The sequence below is a fragment of the Podarcis vaucheri genome (genome assembly GCF_965113315.1).
Source record: "Podarcis vaucheri genome assembly, chromosome: 1".
Classification (NCBI taxonomy): Eukaryota; Metazoa; Chordata; class Lepidosauria; order Squamata; family Lacertidae; genus Podarcis; species Podarcis vaucheri.
Genome location: NC_138759.1, coordinates 16035237 through 16056666, shown reverse-complemented (window position 1 = coordinate 16056666; position 21430 = coordinate 16035237). Strand labels below are relative to the sequence as shown.

Below are 21430 nucleotides of genomic sequence, written 5' to 3'. Positions count from 1 at the left end.
CAGCAAATTTGTCGGGCTGTGTGTGAGAGTGTCAACAGTCCTTAAAAGCTTCTGCATTTCGGGAACAATATCCCACACAAATGTTTTTCCGGGGCCTGGTCAAAATGCTTGTGTGTAATACTGGCAATGCCCCATTATGCCCACCTCCCGCCTAAAAAGAATAAGAAAAGAGCTTTCCATTTGCACTGAGGAAAACAACAAGGTTAATCAAGACTATTAATACCATTCTCATCTAGCTATTATTTCCAAGACAAGCTGCCTGCTGTCTGCTGCACTGATCTGGCCTCAACTCCACTGGATGACCCTTGGGCCAACGGAAAAGAGCAACAGAACATCAGCAGCAATTACCACTCTTTCTGCAATCTCTAGTAAGGAACCGAAAGACTGCGGCAAGCTGCAGGAAGCAACTTCAGGTGCTGATACATTTCTCGTCCTCAGAAGACCACTTAAGAGTTGCTGTTTGTATTGAGGTTGCTTATTTGGTTGGTTGAAGGTGAAACATAGAACACAGGGTTGTTCTTCCCCTTTCAAATCATGTCCTGGTGACTTTCAAACGAACCAGGCAGGTATGATAGGCCAATGCATGCTTGTTCAGAGAAGGAAGACAGGAGCTCCGGGTACTTTTTAAAACCTTCCTCTTCTGCTTTATTGACAAGTAAATTGTTCAAAAATGTTCTCACAATTCAATAATTACAAAGACTTCAGACTTACATTTAAAAAAAAAGGTGTAAAAACCAGAAAACCCCAAAAGCAGTAGTGTCCAGCTCAAATTGAGCTTCATTGATCAAGAATCTGAGAAAAGAGCAAGTATTGTCAAACACTTAATGTAACAGGATTAAATGTTGACTAGAGCCACTTGATTTAAAACTAGGGATAAGTGCATGTCCTATACAGTGTTTCAGGAAAGAGTATTAGCCATTGGTATAGCATTAGCCCATAGAAACCAGATTTTTTTAAAAAAAAAACAATTGACATCCAACTGTCATCAAATTGGCACAGAAGGCACACTAATGTGACAATGACAAACTGGATATGTCAGCCACAGAATTAATTACACACGCTTTTTTAAATGAAACATGATCACAATTCCCCCCGCCCCCCGGGAAGGGGGTGTGGAGAGGTGGAGGTGGGGAAGAGGGAAAATTACTAAATGTATAATACATGGAAGCATGAGATTAAATATACACGCAATATGTCACCGCTGCACATGGGCCGTAGCAAAATATACAGGAGTGTGCTGTGCATTTTTCCTTTTTTCTCTACATGATCAATACTTTTGATTAGAAATCATGGGGTCTTCATGCAGGCGAGGATACAATGAACTGGGGAAGGTGGTGGTGGGGAGAAGATGAGGCACCCTCATATACACATCCTTCAACGTTTCCACTTTGGTTACCAATCAAGATAGACCGATGGTTTAAGTACTACTACACAATCCCTTTGCATAAGCAGCCTTCAAGGGAGCGATCCCAAGAGAACGCTCCCTAGCGTATTTTATTTTATTTTATCTTAATGTAGTGTATCTTTAACACTGGAACAAAAGCAAAACAAAAAGAGGAATTACAAGAATGTCCGCGAAGGTGGTAGCAGGAAAAGCAAAGTAAAACCTGTTTCACAGCAGTCTTTTTTTCTTTTCATCTTTTTTTTAAAGCCCTGCCCCGGCTAATGATGAACTGAAGAGGTCTAAAAAAGCAGGGTAAGGATAAAATGTTACCGGCAATAGTTTTATGTACATGACTAAAAAGTTGGGAGAAGGACATTTACAAAGCTGAGAATGTATGTAATGGCTAAATAAGTTAAAAGGCCACAAACTAGAACCTTGGTTTTCAACTTCCTGACATATTTCTACTGATGCTGGGAATGGCCCTACAGCTTCCTATCATTCTCCTAAAACTTGAAAAAACACACAACCAGAATATATTTAGAATATATTTAGCCAAGGATGCAACTAGCCTGCTTTTATAGCCTGCTTTTTACTTCCCACTCAAAAGGACCATTTCCCCCCCTAAAAGGATTTCCTGTTAACGAGACATTACATCATCCTATAGAAAAATATTCCTGACACCGCACTGTAGTAAAAAAAAAACTACCAGCGACTCTTCTCTATTTTCTTTCCAACTTAAATATGAAGACTGTTTACCAAAAGCCTGTAGTGTATGTCACATTAATATCACGTCTGTGCAGAAATTGATCCACCATAGGGTTAAGAACAAACAGTTTTGCATAAAAAACAGTAACAACTTGATCCGTGTCGTAATAAAGAACTCGCGCCTTCTTTTTTTTATTCTCCCAAATCTACACCTCTAACTACAGAATTTACTTTTGTGCAACACTAGAAATTCCGTATCAAGTCTTGGCACAGTTGCTGGAGACGGGCCTCCGGCTCTTGAATACTCCGTGGAGTAGCTGCTCCTGGTGCCAATGGTCCCAAACAGGATTTGGGGAGGGAGGGGGGAGCCGTAGTGTTATGCATCGCAGGTCGACTGGTCCAACCCGTCTAGCGTCAGCTGATTCCTATGTGGGGAGTTGGGACTTGGGGGCCCGCTTGGGTTCGAGCTGTTGGAAGGAGTCGAGTGTTTGGTAGAATCTGAGTCAGGCTGGGGGGGAAAAAAGGAAAAGAAAAAGAAAAAGAAAAATACTGCATGTCAAGTGCCTTAAACCATTAGGATGCTTCTGATGGGAGACAGAGGCAGTGCAGCAAGAGCTCCCAAAAGAACTGGGCCCAAATTGCACCTATTAGTGTGGACAACTGGCTGACAGTGTGATAAGAGGGAAGGGAGAGACAGGAAGAGGAGGAAGGATGAAAAGAAAGCCTGTCTTTCTTCTCAGCATAGTCCTACGGCGGAAGGCCCTGCCAAGGAAGTGTGGTGTTCCCAGGGGCTGTCTGAGAGCAAATCTTCTGAGCCATTTAGATGGTCTTGGGGGAAAATTCTCAGAGTTTCTGGATTTGGGGGCAGGGGACCCTCAACCCAACCTGAGGAGAGCTTTAAGACTAGCTTATCTCTAGTTCAAGCAGCTGCCTAGTAGGTTTCTATGCATTAAACCGTCTTCAGTCAGAAGCCAGAGCTCATCGTTTCCCAAGTCCTTGCACAAAGAGCATCCAGCCTGCTGTCTTGATAAACATGAAGCCAAAATGGGAGAAAAAGTGTCCTAGGAAGCGGCTGCGGAGGGAAAGAGAAACGGCGGGGTGAGGAGTGTTCAGCACAAACACTCTCCATAGATCCTTCTGTGCTTTATGCTGCAGCCTTCCTACTTTAGAAAAGTTTGAGGCAAAGTCACTTGAAGAGGCAGGCTTGGATCCTAAGACCAGTGGCATAGCGTGGGTTGTCAGCGCCCGGGGCAAGGCAAGTAATTTGCGCCCCCTAACCCGTGGATTTAGCAGTTCGAAAGCACCCCCGGGGGCAAGTAGATAAATAGGTACCGCTTACCAGCGGGAAGGTAAACGGCGTTCCGTGTGCGGCTCTGGCTCGCCAGAGCAGCGTTGTCACGCTGGCCACGTGACCCGGAAGTGTCTCCGGACAGCGCTGGCCCCCGGCCAATAGATGTGAGATGGGCACACAAACCCCAGAGTCTGTCAAGACTGGCCCGTTCGGGCAGGGGTACCTTTACCTTTACCTTTAACCCGTGGATTTGCGCCCCCTAACCTGTGGATTTGCACCCCCTAACCCTAACCCCCAGATGTTGCGCCCGGTGCGGCCAGTCCCCCCTGCACCCCCCACACTACGCCACTGCCTAAGACAAATTACTGTATTTTTCGCTCTGTAAAACGCACCCAACCATAAGACGCACCTAGTTTTAGAGGGGGAGAACAAGAAAAAAAATATTCTCTCCCTCTCTGCGCAGCGCCCCTTCAGCGAAGCGGCAGGAGAAACGGAGCCCCTTCCTTTTCTCCTCCTGCTTCGCTGAAGGGGCGCTGCGCAGAGAGGGAAAGCTGCACAGCACCTCTCCAGCGAAGCGAAGCCAGGAGAACAAGAGGGATCGGTGCGCACCGACCCCTCTTGCTCTCCTGGCTTCTCCTGGCTGCGCTCTGGAGGCTTCGCGTTGCTTTCGCTGAAGCCATGGAGCCTGCATTTGCTCCATAAGACGCACACACATTTCCCCTTACTTCTTAGGAGGGGGAAAGTGCGTCTTATAGAGCGAAAAATACCGTAAATTAAGGAAGCTCATGGACGGAAAGTTTCCTGTCTCTTTCTCCCCCAGAACTCCATCCCACGTTGTTCAGGATGGTGCCCTGATGCTTCCGGAGAGGCTTCTCAAGGGTCAGAGATTGCTGGAGAGGAGAGGAGAGGATGAGAAGCCTTCCTTCCGTTGCTTGAACTTCTCTCGGGGTCCAAGCCTTGCATGTGATAAGCAGCAAATATAGTTTGGGCCTCAGCTTGTTAGGGAACTTGGATTAGTCTCTCTCTCTCTCTCTCGGGGGGGGGGGCATAGCAGCACCTCTTTCATCCACAGGGAGAAAACATAATGGGCATAAATTCACCCCCACAGGTGGGAAAGGAGTGGGGCAGGATTGGACAGTATTAAAGGCAGTGTATCCACTCCCATCTCTCTTCCTGCTCCTGACAGCAGCCTTGGATGGCTGTTTTGCATTAAAAGCAGCAACACACCACCACCACAAACCCTAGATAGGGGAAAGGATCACTCAGTTGTGAGTAGTGAGTAGCTTGGAAAAGCAGGGGCAAAGACTGTTATGTAAAACAGCAGATGAATTTGTCCACCGGTTATTTATGTTATGTCCTTGACAGCAAAAAAGAAAAGAAAAGAAAAAAAGAAAAAAGAAAAAAAAAGAAACGGAAGGTTTCTGACTGCAAATGGTGTCAGGGAAGACACAAATGGCAGCCCAAAATGAGGAATTCACTGGACAGTCAATTGCGCCTATCCAGCCAGCGTTATTTTCTAGATTTGTTGCTGATGGCTCTGTGGTGTAGCCCTTCCTTTTCACTTCAGCCATTTGCTTGGACATTTTCCCAGCATTTTGGAATGCAGTTAGCTCTTTGCAAAGTACAGCAGAACTGTTGTTGCGCCAGCCCATTTAATTGGGGGAAGAAGAATTTATATTTAGCCAACAGATTAAAAGGCGATATCACTGAGAGATACCATCAGCAAGGTTTTGCTGTGGGTGTAAACAGCAACTTCAGACAATCATTTAGGCAAGATCTGTTAAGGGAGAGCTGTGACAAGGCAAGGCGCCACCAAGCAGAATGACCCCGAGTTTCACAGCGCACTGTTGGTATACAGGCAATAGCTCACATGCTCTGATCTTAACTATTGTAAGCATAAACTGAAAATGCCACCTCAAAACCTGACACTTATGGCAACCTGCTGGGCTACAGCTGCAAGAATCATAGAGCTGGAATAGACCACAAGGGCCATCGAGTCCAACCCCCTGCCAAGCTTCGCCTCTTGTTTGGGTCGCCATGGATGGAGTCTGCAGCCGTGTGGTTTCTGCAGTCCTCATGGGGCAAAATCAACAGAATGCTGACCCAAGGTGCAGATGGCAGAAATTTTAAAAAACAACCACCACCACACACCAGTGACAGCCCACAGCCCAAAGGGTGCTGGATCTTTCCACAAGTGCGGTTCTCTCTAGTGCAGTATTCAGTAGGAAAGTGGCAAGGGTCAACAGATATTTGGGGAGTTTTTAGTGGATGCTTTGAAGCTCACTTTCACCCTTTCATATGCACCTTCCCGACACATGCTTCTTCCCCCCACGACAACCACCAGGCACTATTGTTTATTTAAAGGTATTTTTTATTCCACCTCTCTCAAAACTGGAAGCGCCTTCATTAATGGAAGGAACAGGTGGGAAGGAATAGGAGGGTGAGGGAAGCAGATGGCAAACATGACCCTCAGAGCCTGATGCAACTGGACTGCCTCCTCTGCCATGGGCAAACTGGAACATAAGATGCCAGCTCCTGCTCCAACCTGTCTGTTTTGCTTTGAGCATGTCATTTGTGGCGTACCCTGCATTTTATAAATACTATAAAGCACTTTCATGACTACAGTTGAAAACTGACAGAAATATACTACCTTAAATTTTGTTTATTACTGGCCATTACTTTAGTCCCCAATGGCTCCTTCACTAACAAAGAGGCTACAATCACTACATATTCATAAAACAGCCTCGTCACTGCCACTGCTAACAGCGCTAGAGGGTATCGGAGGAGGAGGAGAAGGAGAAGAACAGATTTAAAAGCTGCAGGCTTCTTAAAAAGGTCCAGCCATCCAGCGACTGCTGTATTAGCATTCTATGATACAACTGCAAAAATAATTTTGCAAGAGATGGAAGGAAAGCATTTGTGCGAACCCACAAATTAGGAAACCAGTGCATGGCTATGTTTGCTCCTGATTTCAGTCTCAGAGACATCCTCCACTGGGAAAATTGTTTTCCTTTGATTAGAAAGGGCTGTAGCTAAGGGCAGAACACACACTTTGCATGCAGAAGGTCCCAGGTTCAATCCCTGGCAACTCCAAGCAGGGCTTGGAAAAACTTGACTGAATCCTGGAGAGCTACTGCCAATGAGTGCAGGCGATATAGAGCAGATTAGCCAATGGTCTCAGTCAGTACAAGGCAACCTCTTATATTCCTTGTACATGTCATTAAAATCAGCCGTGGCAGCTCCTGGGTTTTGATGAATTAGGAACCAATTTCAAAAATGCAGTTGGTACTGTTTGATAACCTCTCTAACACTCCAGGAACGTTGCTAAAGTTTATGCAAGGTGGCAGACCAACTTGCTGGCAAGAGTGCTCGGATAAGGAATCCAGGCTGTGTTCTTCTAAAGCAGGGCTTGCAAAACTTGGGTCTCCAGCTGTTTTTGAACTACAGTTCCCATCCTCTGCTAGCCAGGGATGATGGGAGTTGTAGTCCAAAAACAGCTGGAGACCCAAGTTTGGGAAACACTGTTCTAAAGCTTATCACCTATTTTGGATCCTCAGTTATGAACTGTTGCCAAGACACCCACAAAGTGTTTGAGCATGTGTTTCTTGGGAATCAGAGCTTTCAAAACATTTCTCCCTAGTATTTTGTAGTGAAGGAGTCTTCTAGAATCAAGATTCCTGAAGCTCTATGAAACCTGAGATCTGGCACTTGAGATATACACAAACAACCAAACAGCTGCTGTTTACGTAGAAGGCTCTTTCCAGACTGAATAGAGAGCTATGCACCAATATGAGGAAACCAAAGGGTGTCTACAGATAGATCTCACCTCTTTGTCAAACTCCTGGTCTGGATCAGACATACTCCTCAAGGGCATAGCTGCTCCTAGGTCACTGCCACCTGTAAAGCAAATATGTCTGAGACTCTCCACTCCGATAGGTTTACAAAACTGCAGGTTATAAATAGATCCATTTCTACTGTTACCTGAAGATGGCCACGAAATGTAGCTTTTGTTTCTCTGAGGTACTTGGCGTGAAATGTTGGTCGTGGGAGGACAAGCCTTTTCATCTTGTGAAGGAGGTAAGACACTCTGCAGCAGAAATGTAGCCACAGTCAATTAGACAAGACACTTTCAACGTTATTTTCTTTTTCAGTGAAACATTTAGCAGAGTTTTTTTAAAACACCGAAGGAATATTGCTTTCAGAGCTATTGTATGGTGGTATTTTTTACAAACTAAGCTTCGCTTGCTAAAGAGGGCCATTTAACACAAAGGCACATCATTCAAATAACCGACAAGGGGGCAATTTATCCCTCCTTCCCCCCTCCCGCCTCCCAAAAAGCAAGCGAAACAAAACTGAGTCATCAGTCTAAGTTCCTTCCAAGTGCTGGAGGCAGGATAACAGAACTCACCAGTAAACCAGACTGTGTAAAGAAAAGAATGGAGTTTGACTGTAGATCATGCCTCAAGGTTTTTTCCAATTACAAACATATGAAAATTGTTTTTGAGCTATGGTATATTTGACACCTGGAACAGTAAATACTGCTTTCAAAGCATTCTCCAGCGAGCTTTCCCTTTGCCACCTGCTGTTGGAAGGACCATAATCTAGTCTGTGTAGGGGTTTAGCACAACCTGCTAACTCGAGTGTAGGATTCAGAGCAGCAAGCACTAGTTTATATATATACAGGTTAGTAATTCCCTGCAAACTGCTAGTGCCCCCTCCCAACTTTTCTTTAATGTTGGCAGAGAGGCATAATGCCCACCGTCACCATCCAGTTCCTAAAGAGCTGCTCCTACCCTTGCTACAGAAGCAGAGGAGGGACAGGAAGAGGAGGAAAGCAGTGAGGAAGAATGGTCACTCTGGAGAAAGATTTCAGCAGAGATAGGGCTCATGTGATAGACGTGCTCAAAGCCTGTTGGAGGTGATATCAGAGCAGAATGTCGGGAGAGTGAAGGGGAAGGAAATTCGTTCTGTTATTTTAGACAAGACAAACAAGAAAAAGGAAGGAGGAGAGAATAGTTATTTAGAAAACACTATTGCACTCTTGGCAGTGATGCCTGCTTACTTTCAGTGCCGTGTGCGTGTGCTGGCATTCTCAAAGAGAGTTTTCACACAGCCTGCTCAGGCATCTGCCTCCCCTCCCCTTCCCCTCCTGGATAAGATTTGTCGCAGGGGTTGGGCTTGCATGCTTGCTCCTCTCACTATGGAAAGACCTGGGGGGTTCCTAGGAGATACAACCCCTTTTAAAAGGGAGTTTGATTTCCCAGGGTTAGAAGACATCCCACAGCTGAATAACTATCCTGTCATTTGCATCCCCCTACAGTGAAGCGAGCTGAAGAAAAGTGGGGAGAGAGCAGGCATGGCCAAGGCCTCCTCTTGATCCCTTCCAAGACGTATATTAGCCCTGATTAAACTTTGCAGCTGCCCCTTAGAAAATGAACAGCCGCTCTGCTCAAGCTATAAAGTTCTTCTGCCAGCTCATTCCCAAGATTTGCAGGTTGTGGCTGAGCATAGGCCTGCCTATCTGCTTTCCCTAGGAACAAGAAGTTTTACCAGTGGGAGATCCATGAGCACTTGCATCCCATCTCCTGGTCCCATATGAGCCACGTGGTTGAAATTGGTCGGATTGGAAATCATTTTGGATCGGAGTTCAGGGTCTCGGAGCATCTCCCTAAACCAACAAAGACATTAAATGATGGGTTTGCATAAGTAGAGTCTCCTTTACCACCAACTGTGGTGTGTGTGTGTGTGTGTGTGTGTGTGTGTGTGTGTGTGTGAGAGAGAGAGAGAGAGAGAGAGAGAGAGAGAGAACAGAAATAGTAAAGCCACACCTTCTTTGTTGTATTCTTTCTTCTTCGGGGACTTTAAAGACAAATCTTCTCTTGCTTCTGGTGCGAAGCATTTGCTTCTTGCTGTTGTCGGATGTCTCCGGCACGCTAAGGGCGGCTCCTGCTGTAACAAGACATAATGCAGTTTATACGGGTTCTTCCCCTCTTTAGTATATCCTCACAACAGAACAGCCCTGAGGTGGGTTAGGCAGAAGGTCTGTACAAGCCCTGCTGCAGTGAAGGAGACTCATGCAGGAGACCTTTATGGAATCCTTAAGCTCTTTTTGCAGAGGAACCTAGGAATTTACAAAGCATTAGGTGGAGTCTTTGCTGAGTGAGGCAGGGTTACAGCTCTCTCTTATCTGATCTACAGAGTTGTGCCCTGCATGCACACATGTGGGGAGTGTGGGCTAACCACATCCACTACCTGCATGCAGCCCCTAGAGGGCAGGCCGAGGCTGAATGTGGCCCTTGGGGCGAAGGAGGCTAGCCACCCATGGCTGCCTCTGTAATTTTTTACACATGGCTGTAATTTTACACAGACTCGACTTGCCTTCCCTGCATCACCAACACATTACAACCACTCTTCTTTATCCCTTTTCCTTTGTATGTCCCACCCCGACCGAACGCACTAACCTGAAAACTTGTTCTTGAAATAGATCAGTCGAGGAGGTTCACAGTTAAGGAGATTCAGTGTGCCCATCACATTTAGGGGTCTGATCTGTTATGGAGACAAAGTAAGGGAAGCTTAAAATTCATCCTCAACACACTGCCAAGATGTTTGCAGGAAACGAATAAGGCACTGTGTTTTACAGTACGGGCAAGCTACTTACCTTTCTTAAGCCGATAGTCTGAACCCATTCCATGGTGCTGACATTAAATACATCAACACCGTATTCACTGTAGACCGTTAAATAGAATGGACTGCAGCCTAGAGAGAAAATACGAAAGCTGGTTATGGCTGCATACTTCTGAGATAAAACTGAGCACCATCATTATTTGAACTGTTACTGTTTCTCAAGCCATCTCTCAGGTCTAGTTCTCGCTGATATAAGTAAATGAAAAGGCATTGATTCTGGCAGTCAGCATATTAAGAACTCTTCTTCCTGACATTTAGCTTTTCGTGTGGGAAAGATTTATTGTAAAGGGAGCATTCCATCATGAGAACACCCTCCCCCTCCCATCCTGCATTGGTACAGCCTAGACAGATTCCTATTTAGGTATTTGTCTATTTGAAACCCTTTTTATACCTCCCATCATTCTATATAGATTTTCAGCACAGTGTGCCATCAGTTATATTGCAACACAAATACAATGACAAAATAGATAAAACCATCAATGACAATAATAAAAAATGCACAAAAAATGAGCAGGTGGACAATTTTTTTTAAGGGGGCACAAAAAAGATAGCAATGTGGCTATACTATATACCATAGTTGGGGGACCAGTGCTGTGAAAGGCCTTTCCTCTGTTGCCACAGACCATACAGAAAAAAGGTTGTGAAGTAGGTTGTAGATCAGGCCTCTCTGGAGCAAGCAATTTTGTTGCAAGTATTTCATTATAGATCATCAGCAGTTTAAATCTGCAGGGTCCTTTCCAATAGCCCCTTCTCCACCAGCCTGCAAGGCAGGTCATCCTTCCCATTTAAAGACAGAAAATGGAAGCTGGAAGATTTCTCCTTGGTCCAGCCTAACAAGCCACCCTGCTATCTACCAGCTATGCCTTCAAAGGGTTAATTCTTTGAAGATGGGAGGAGAGTCTTATTTTTCTGAGAGAGACTGGAAGGCTACAGGAAAGCCAAGATTGCTTCAGAAGGTGCTTTTAAAGGCACAGTACTAGATATGTCTAGCAACATATCTAGAATGAGAAAAATATGTAAAAAAAATCAGTTAGAGGTGTAGCTATGCTACACGCCTTCATTTCTGCCTTTTTGGGAAAATACAGTCCTTTGCCTGAGTAGGTGTTTTGATTTATGGTTTCCAAACACCAGCTGGCTACGACACACTTTCTAGGAGATGCATTTGACTTGCTTTCTGCTGTGTAAAAGACACCTGCAAAGAAGAACAAGACTGACAAGTCTTTGTACACAGTAGCAAGGCAGAAATGCCTATTCCACTGGCAAGATTATCTGCGTAAATACAGAGGAAGAAGGAAAGACGTGGGCAGGGCCGTCACTTCCAAGAGGCAAGCTAAGGGAAGGAGGAATGGCTTCCCCTGGGCTCTCCGCCTCAGCCCCTCTGCCATGCCTTGCTCCGAGGAAGGGTCAAGGGGGACCTTACTCAGAAGAAGGCATTCTGGGTATGTTAGAAAGTTTAAACAGAATTTCCAACTGCTCTGGAAGAAAGAAAAGGGGGGGAGAGAAGCGAGGAGGAGGAGTGTGGCATAATCTCTTCTGCTGCACCTGGTAGTGAGGGGAATAGAAAGGTCATTGCACTCAGTCGCTGAATGAGGATGAGGTGAACTCCAGAAGCTATGGGGTTTTCCCAAAGGGAAGTGTGGTGTGCTATGGTCATAGGAAGTTTCCTATACAAGAAAACCCCTTTCAGAAGTGATTCAGAGGAAACTTAGCAGACCATTTCTTCCAATGCGTGGTTGGGTCCCTCGTGAAAAAGAGCCCTCCCCCATAGTTCCAATGTGCAATGGTCTTTACCAATGGTCTTTCAAAATGGAGCGCCTGATAGCAACAGCTCTCCTACCCCCCCACCCAAGCCTCCAGCTGGAACCATCACAGCTAGCAGCTACTGCAGGGATGGCACTTTTGTTAAGGACAAGCTCCTGTGCCTTACATTGTTGAATGAATGAGATGTGCACCAGTTGAAGTATTTTTCATTATTGGAAAAGGTATAGCTGCTGCAGCTATGTTTACCATACAGCTGCTTAAAGCACAGAAGACTCAGGTGGTGCTGTTTTTTAAGGGAGAAAAAGGAAAAGATGTGGCAAGTCTAAGCCACTCTTTGATTTTGCTGACATTTCTTAAACGTTTCAATGTTTCAAGTGTTTCTCCCCCCCCCCCCCCAGAATAATTTCCGCTTTCTTGGAAGTGGTCACTACAGATCGCAGTTGGGAGGACAAGCAAATTGCAAGAGAACAAGCCCAGACAGGACTAAGCATGCCATAAAAAAGGTCTGTGGACAAGGCTAACAAAGGTTTGCAAAAATGTGGGAGGGCAGGGAGTACCCCCTCTGTGCACTAGCACTATCAACACAACAGGGTACACATTCACACATGATTAGGAGAAGATGGGTTAACAATCTGCCTTTTAGAACAAGACATTTGAAAAGGTCAGTCAGATGTTTTAGGGAGTACACATTTACACACTATGCTTGAAGTTGACTGAACTAAACTACTGGTTATCAACATGAGAAGTACATGTTTTAGGGGGTGGCTCATATCTTACAATTAAGCCTTTACTAGGGCAAGAGGCAGTTTGTCTGATTGTCAGAACTTAAGAGCAACCACCTATTCCGACTGCCCATCTCACAGAAAAGCATTTTGCTCTAGCTTGTTAAAGCCCATGTACTGGAAGCACAGAATCTGGCCCTGTCCCTTTTCGTCATTGGCTTTGCAGCTAAACCAAGGAGAAGCTTGGACAGTGCAAATGGAACACAATTATTACCAACTTATATTGAAGGTTGTTTGTGTTTTATAACATGTCAAATCATGAAGTCTGATTGCTATACTCTGATATAAGGAAATGATCTACAAGGTGGATGTGAAGAAAAGTAGATGGAAGCTTCCTGTATTTTAAAGATTAATACAGTGGTACCTCTGGTTACAAACTTAATTCATTCTGGAGGTCCATTCTTAACCTGCAACCATTCTTAACCTGAGGTACCACATTAACTAATGGGGCCTCCCGCTGCTGCCACGTGATTTCTATTCTCATCCTGGGGTAAAGTTCTTAACCTGAGGTACTACTTCCGGGTTAGCGGAGTCTGTAACCCAAAGTGTTTGTAACCCAAGGTGTTTGTAACCCAAGGTACCACTGTATAGGGTAACCTGTCTTTTGTACTCACCCACCTCTAAAAGCTCGCAAGCAGAATTATCATTACGAAACTAACAAAAATGAGGTAAAGCAAAGTGGTGGAATTTACATTGCTATTACGGAATTAATTAATAATTAAATTTGTTAGTTACTTTATCGTGCCGAGAGCAACCCAAAAACAGACAGACAGACAGACAGACAGACAACATACATATTACTGACAATGTACTCCAAAACTCCAGATGACCCCACTCAGAAGTTTTATTTTGATGCCAAACAGGAGGGGAATAAAATTGAAGGCTCCACGTGGCTGAGGAGCACTTCCCAAGCATCACCCTCTGGAAATGACCATATAAGAAGGACCACAAAGCAGTGCCATCCACCCCTCAACTCAGACAGCTGCCCCAGAATGATGCCATGCTATGGTATCAAAAGCCACTGAGAGGTCGAGGAGAATTAACAGGGCCACATTTCCCATCTCTCTTCTGACACAGGTCATCCCAAAGGCTACCAAAGCAATTTCTGCGCCAAAACCAGGCCTAAACCCCCACTGAAATGAATCTAGAAAATAAGTTTCCTCCAAGAGCACCTGGATTTAGTCTGTGAACAGCTGCTCAAGAATCTTGCCCAAGAAGAGGAGATTGGGAACTGGCCGGTAATGAAGGTTTCCTCTCACCCAGCCACCTAGCAGCTGGTATGTAGAGCAATACAGCCTTCACTTAGCTGTCATAATTAGTAGGCACTGAAAGCCCTATTCAACATGTACAGGTCCATATCAGCGCCATCAAAAACAATGGTGGTATAGCACGATTTAAAACTATAATGGTTAAAACAGTTATTTGCCGATTATTTTTCAGACAAGTGAAGCAGCAACAGGAAAAAAAACATATACATACTACAGGCAGCAGGAGTTGCAGGCCACATTAGCTCTTGCATGCGTGACCTTCGACCTTGCACATCAACGTACACTCCCAAAAGGCTGAAGCAAAGCAGGTATTCCTCATTGCTGAGCTCCACAGCACAAAGGGCGTCAAGAGGCTGTTGTGAGAGGAATGCAAGCGATGGGTCATTGGAATTTACCAGGTTTATAGATTGCCCATCACCCTGGATGTTCAACAGAGAGAAACCAGATGGGTAGCCAACACAAAGCCTGTCTTTGAACACTGCCATCCACTGTATGCTGCCAGGTGCCTGGATTTCACTGAACTTTTTATGGAAAGGTTTAGTCCTATGAATTTCATAGCACAGAACCTGCCGTTTGACTGCCACAAACAAACTTGTTGAAGAGCTCTTCTTCAGTGTCCCAGCTGTAATGAACTGGCAGCCTTTAGTTTCAGGAAGCTTAACATCAAGACTGCCTTCAGATCCATCCAGAGAGGACCAGGGATACAAGTGAACGTGATGATTCCGTCCACAGATAAGGATAATGATTTTCTCTTTGGGAGCCAGCTCTATCTGGTAGACCTTCTTGCAGTCAGCAGCTCGGACGATCACTGTGAAAACAACAGGTCAATGTGAGTAAGTGATAGGAGTGCAGACAGGCTGAGCCATTTTAAGTGTCAGCAATGTAATTACTTAGGATATATGCATATTTCCATAGTGATAGCAGCCTTCCTCAATCTGATGCCCTCTGGATGTTGTGGTCTACAACACTCACCAGATCCATGTAGCATGGCCAATGGATAGTGATGATGGGTGTTCTAGTCCTCAACTTTTGGAGGGCCACGGGTTATGGGAGGCTGATGGTAGGAAGACATAGTTTTGACCCAGTCCCACTCTCAACTTTCCCTTAAAACTGTACACCAATATTGCAATATTACAGAGAAAAAATATTTTGACCTCTCAAAAAAAAAATGCAATTTCCATGGACCACTGGTATGTTTTAAACATACAAAGCAGGAGGTACATACTCTTATCTTTTATCAATAAGGTATAACTAAACTGTGTCAAATGGTCCTATATTTCCCTTTCTGGATTAGCTCATTCAATCCAGTATTTTTGTAGGTAACATAGTACTATGCTGTCCACCATAAATTAGTTAGTGGCCTTCCAATCAATCATCCCTGATGTAGAGTGAACATATTTTTAAGGTACCCAGCGCCAACAGACAAAACCTTCCTATTTTCTTATATCCAGGGAAACGCCAAGTGCACTTTACATTATATTTTAAAGGTCAACACACATAAGTTATTATTCTATTAATAACTCATTTTTTATAAAGAAAAGGTTTTTCATTATTAATGAACAAATGGAACGGGGAAGAAAGATATTGGGAAATGCTAAGATAGGTGAGGATGATGCAGCATTAGAGGAAAAAACAATTCTTTGACCTAGTTGGAGGGGTCTGACAGCAGGCATACACATTGAGTGCAGAAAAAGTGAAGACTGAAAGATAAGATGGAGTTCACCATTACACTGAGCTTTACTTCAAATAAAATATTCTGCAATTACAATATATGAAATACTAAAACTGGCCAGATGCAATGTGAATGTCAGTGAATCCCATGAAAGCTAAATGCAGCAATTTAGGTCTGAACTCTTTGTACCATTCTGAACATATATTCTAGTAATGCAAACATTGGGAAGAACATTCCCTAAATGGGGAGCCACTGAAGAAAAGGCCTGTTCTTGCGTTGCCACCCTCCAGACCCCTTGTGGAGGAGGCACACAAATAAAGGCCCCAGATTATGATTGCAGAATCTGGGTCAGTTCATAGGGGGAGAGGTGGTCCTTGAGGTATTGAGGTCCTGAGCCATTTACAGCTTTATAGGTCAAAACCAGCACTTTGAATTGGGTCCAAAAAGTAATCAGCAGTCAGTACAGTTGGGTCAGGAACTGCAACCATCTGATCAATAACTCTGCCCAAGAAGGGGAGATTGGCAACTAGCTGGTAGTTACTTAAATTTTCCAGATCCATGAGGGGTTTCTTGAAGAGCAGTTTTATCACTGCTGCCTTTAAGCAGGAGGGACCACCCACCCGCAGGGAGGCATTAATCACCTCCCCGGCCCAGCCAACTGTCCCCTCCCTGTTAGTTTTTATCAGTCAAGAAGGGCTGATAAAATCTTCCTTTGTTAACAACTAACAAAATTATAGCCACTTCTTCACAGTGACTGAGCTAAAAGGTAACTTTCTGGTTTTTCTTACTCTCTCTGTCTAGCGTTATAAATACTGCCATAAATTTCATTCTGCTGGTTCTGTTTTTTGTACAACTCACTTCCTTGATAACAGAAGCAAACCTATACAATTCCATTGCAGCAGCAGCATGACACTGCTATTGTTCAGTTTAATCACATGCAGAGAAGCCAGAACGGTTTTCTTGAGTGAGGCTCAGGAAAGTATTCTACTTTTCTTTGGTAGAGAGAAAAATGTGATAGAGTTTATACTTTGCTATTCGTTACTTTGCCAGAAAACATGGTGCATCATACAATTATTTTCCTCAGGGGCATGCAAGGTGCATACATAAACACACTCTCACTAATTAATTCTAGTATTTAATGAGACTGTTAGAATAAGGAGAGTCACATTGACATGCAGAATATGGCCACAAGATGTACCCCTAAAATTAAAATAAAATAAAATAAAATAAAATAAAATAGCCTCTAACCAGGGAAGAATAGATACTGATGTCTACAGACTAGTTATTCATTTGAGATAGATAGTTTTCTGAAAGCTTGTTGACAAGCCATAAAGATTTTTCACTTCTACTGTAATAAATGAGAGCATGAGAGGAGAAATATTTGTCTGAAAATCACCACTGCCTTCAGACAGCCAAGTGAGAAAAAAGAATCATTATTCCTGTAACCCAGAGAAAATTGTACCTGTTTCCAATTACTCAAGTCTATCAAGAGTGTACATGGAGCAAACAGCCCGCAAATTTCACTGACATTTAACATGCTTTCAAAAGTCATGTTTACTCCATGGCACCAGCAATCAATGCTGGGTGAACTCAGCAGAGATGGCCTGGACAACTTGTGACTCACAAAAACAACATCATACGGCTGACATCTATGGTTTCACAAAGGGCTCAATAAATCTTCTGGTTTTGCTGCCTGCCTGAGATTACAAAAATGGTGTGTGAGAGCAATACCTGGCAGGTCACAATATATAGCTGGTAGGTGTTGATGGGCATGGTGCAAGCCTCCATTAAAGTCTTTATCACCACCACTTCATTCCCCTTTCACCGGTGATATGTGTGTGTGCTCTATTTGCTATAATATGTAGCAATAAAGCAGGTCTGCAAACTTTTAAAACTTTTGCTTCGTGTGCAATGAAACCCTGCATTCTTAAACTGTATTATGCTCCTGCATATTTTGGTTTCAATGATAGCATGAGCATGGAAGTGTGCAGAAAGAGGCAAAATAGTAGATACCTTTTCTGGCCCCTCTTTCATAGCCGAAAGCTCATCTGTGCAAACTGTATGGGGAATCCTTGGATGATCATTCTTCTAGGGTGTCAACTGCCAGGGGCATGTGAATGCTTAGTACTGCAGGAGCGCCTTTGCATTTATGGAGTTTGGAAATGCACTGAAAGGGACTTCTAAGGTGTCTATGGGGAACTACAAACAGTCCTTACCTGCCTTCAGTGGTAAGATGACCAATGAGATTCTCTTCCGCCAAAAAGGCAACTGAGAGTGTCCAGCTTTTGTCAGATAAACAAGTTTTCTGTATAGGATGGACTGCTGTGTAACCAACTTTAAAACGGAACTTTTAAGTGATGGGGTTCAATAATAATAATAAAAAAAGCTGATTGTAGAAAGAACTTCACTTACCATCACGGGTCACGTCTACAACATAGAGGCCTTCTTCAGCACCAATTGCTATTCTATCTCGATCTAATGGTAGTGGGGAGAAGGGGGAGGAAACCACTATTAATATAAACAGGTTTGAAAATTGCGAGCTTCTGCTGTTGTAATGGAAGGGACCCATTTGATAGTGATAGTGAGCTGGAGGGACTTCACAACTGTACCGGCTCCCCAATTTATTTCTGGGCACCAATGAAAAGAAATTATTCTAACCTTTAAAATCTCCAGTGGCCAGTTTATCTAATGGAACTAACATTTCTGTATCAGACTCCATGGACACAGAGGTCACTAGAGGATGTTCTACTCTAAATTCCTTCTCTAATTTAGATTGGTGGGCAGAAGGCTTTCTTCTGTAGCAGTGCCCTCCCCCTTTACCAGGCTGGTCTCATCTTCAATTTCTGAAGCAAGGAAGAAATTTTTATCCCAGCAAGCATTCAGAGGGTGAAGAGGATTATTGTTTTAACCAGCCTGGTAATTTACATTGCTACAGCTATATGCTCTATGGTTTTAAGCTGCTCTTAATATTGGATCTTATTTATTGCTCCAAAACTTTTTTTTTATGTAGTGCCATTGTGATAATTTTGGTAGCTGCCCTGAGGCCCATTGTCCAAGAGGCAGGCTATAAATATGAAAATAAATAATACCCCCAAATGAGAAGGCCTGTAGGGAAAATATGCACAATTGCATTTCAAGGCATCATTAGTGTATGAACTAGCTGTTTTTCCTTAAGCCAAAAAGCAATGGGCATAAGAATAAGACGATTCATTCAAGCACTGCAGATGCCTACTGCAAACAGAGTTAATCATAATTAGCTTTTAAAAATCAATTAGTAAATTTCACACTACTAAGCTTCTCTGGGCACATATGCAGATGAGGAAAAATGCACAAGGATGGCAGCACAGGCAACACATTAGCTCCATCTGCAGCTGTAACAGCAAACATTCAAATGTCTCGTTATATTCAACATACCTATAATAGTAGCAGCTAAACTGGCTTTAATGAGAGGAAGTCTGCTATCATAGGCTTCCTGTGGAATATGTACAACTTGGTTTTTGAGTTTATTTTTGTGCAGAATAGATTGCAGCCCCTCTAGGATTCCAACCCACTTTCGCTTCTCGTTCTCATTTTCTGTTAGGATCAGCAGAGAGCAGGTCTTTGAAGGCGAGCCTAAGAGAGAGGCTGTCACCTTGACAGCAAGAGGAAGCAAGATGAAAATATTCAAGTGAAATTTGCTGCCTCTCTATTGCCGGAGAAATACATTGGCTAAAGTAAGTTGCAAATACATCACTCGCAACGGCTTCGTAAAAGTGACAGCTTCAATACACACAAGCCCTTCCAGTACCTCTTCAAGTCTTATGTGTAAAATCCTGTTTCGTGAAACCCTCAGTCTTCCTAACATTTCCCTTAGTACAATGATTTGGCAATCTTTGCAGAATTCATTTTAATGCTGAGCTAAATTCTCACATTTACGGTATTTCGGGAAGTGGATGTTGTTTGTCCACACTGCATTACTTTCAGCATGATGCACGCTTAGGGGGATGATGTGCATTATCTTGTCCCACAACCTTGCATTTCTATCTAAATTGTGGTCATTAGAAATATTCTCAAGAATTTACTTTCAATGGGGCCAGTGTCATTTCTTGGCAATGCAATCCAAATCCTGGCTGGGGAGGGGCAGTGGCAAAGTTGCATCTGCTGCTCCAAAGATGGTGGCGGGAGCAGGCAAATCGCTTCAGAGGTGGGGCTTGGCCAGCCCCACTGCTGCCACATGATAACACCAGCTTGCTCATATGACTGGGGAAACAGCTGGGAGAAAAATGTTAATCTTTGTCTAGAGCCTCGTTCTTTATTTCTTGGCTGGTATGTTGTGCTCCACAGAACATTATGCAGTGGGCCGAAAGAAGCTGGGGGAACAGACTGCACACTTCTGAATGAGAAACAGTAAAAAGGGCATGTTTCTTGACACTATGCATATGAATATTGCCTGGAGAATGCACAAAATGCTATTGAGATAGGCACATTTCCAAGGGGCCTCCTGGAGATTATGGATACTGATCAAGAAATGTCCACAATTCCTCCTTCGTGGATGCATTATGAAGCCTGGCGGCACGATGGCCACTTGCATTGATCATTCAACTTGCATTACCCCTAACATGCTTATTATGAAAAGGTATGAAAGTCCCAAATGTGTTATGACCCAAAGCAAACAAAAGAAAGGTTGGTAACATCTGTAGTGCCTATGATAGATTACTAGTTGTTGCTAGGGAGGTATATGTAGGTATAGGTCCATTCAATCAATGTATAGGAATCGTTAATGACAAGAGATGCAGTCCCATACAGCAGAGATGGGGAACTGTTGGTCCTCCAGATGTTGTGAATAGTTTTGATTAGTGTCTCTAACTTACTTTTTTACATTTTAATACGCTTTTTAAAATTCTTTGTTTATTTGCTCTTTAAAAAGATGGCCCTTATATGCCAGTTGTCAAAAATTACAATTGCAAGGAAGAGACAGCTAGTTTAGACGCCTACCTGCTACTAGGCAATGCACCCTGCTAATTTATTAGACAAGGACAACAGCCTAGTCTAATGCACGTGTATGGTAGAGTTGTGCAAACCAGGGGTGGGAAATCTTTTTCTGCATTCCCTCAGGGGTAATGTTGGGGACCACATACTGGTGTTGACATGGCCAGAGCCCAATATGAGCAGGGACACCCTTTTTCTCTCCCCTCTTCCAGAAGGTTGCCGGGGAAGGAACATGTATCTTTTGCTAGAAGTCTGAAATGCTTGTTTTCAAAGGGATTCTCTTTCCTCCCATGGCTTCATTAATTTCAGCATTCCCACCCCTCCCCTTTTTCCTCCTCCCACTCTCTTCATCTCCCTTGGTGCTCCTTCATTCATATGAAATTAGGGCAGGGCGCTGCAGGTGCCCACCTCCAGCATAAACCACCTTAATATATTTCAGCAGCGTCCCAATTTTATTTTGGCCAGATACGAGCACTTAATTTTAGTATCTGAAAGCACAAATTATTCATATAAAAACTGAATTGTAAACACACAGCCTGTCCTTCACAGATCAGTTACAGCGAACCGATTAATCTTCAAGAAGTGTCCCTTCACCTACATGTTAACTGGATGTTTTAAAACTGAGATTTATACTAGAGACAGACAATACAACTATTTATCTGTCATTCACTGAAGCAAGGTATGAGAATAAGAAGTGGCAGTAAAATAAAAACCGTATTTGAACATACCCTGAATATGCAAGGAATATCTTTGCGGGTTGCATGTATAACATCCGATGCTAGGACAGAGCTCACGCAAAAATCTTCATCTCTGGTAAGAAACCAAATAATTCAAGTCATTGGCGTTGGATTTTACACCTATTTAAAAGCACAGCTAAAGCAAAAGCTGTCGGCCTCCTTTCCCTAGGACGTTAAC

The 21430-nt window shown here is 43.7% G+C and overlaps 1 protein-coding gene across 6 annotated transcripts in view; it reads right to left on the bottom strand.

Annotated features, from left to right (window-relative positions):
- Positions 1–962: 962 nt before the first annotated feature.
- Positions 963–21430, bottom strand: part of CDC42BPB (CDC42 binding protein kinase beta) — a 102513-nt gene continuing 82045 nt past the window's right edge. For 4 of the 6 annotated variants that reach the window (XM_082216458.1, XM_082216461.1, XM_082216462.1 and 1 more), the window contains 11 exons: positions 21244–21325; positions 18962–19178; positions 17960–18022; positions 14087–14683; positions 10039–10136; positions 9842–9926; positions 9209–9329; positions 8931–9048; positions 7362–7467; positions 7207–7277; positions 963–2597 (listed from right to left, as the gene is read on the bottom strand). In XM_082216458.1, the coding sequence (XP_082072584.1) occupies positions 2466–2597; positions 7207–7277; positions 7362–7467; positions 8931–9048; positions 9209–9329; positions 9842–9926; positions 10039–10136; positions 14087–14683; positions 17960–18022; positions 18962–19178; positions 21244–21325 (1690 nt within the window). In that variant the 3' untranslated portion in view covers positions 963–2465. The remainder of the gene's footprint in view (positions 2598–7206; positions 7278–7361; positions 7468–8930; positions 9049–9208; positions 9330–9841; positions 9927–10038; positions 10137–14086; positions 14684–17959; positions 18023–18961; positions 19179–21243; positions 21326–21430) is intronic. The other 2 variants (XM_082216459.1, XM_082216463.1) reach the window with 1 other exon arrangement.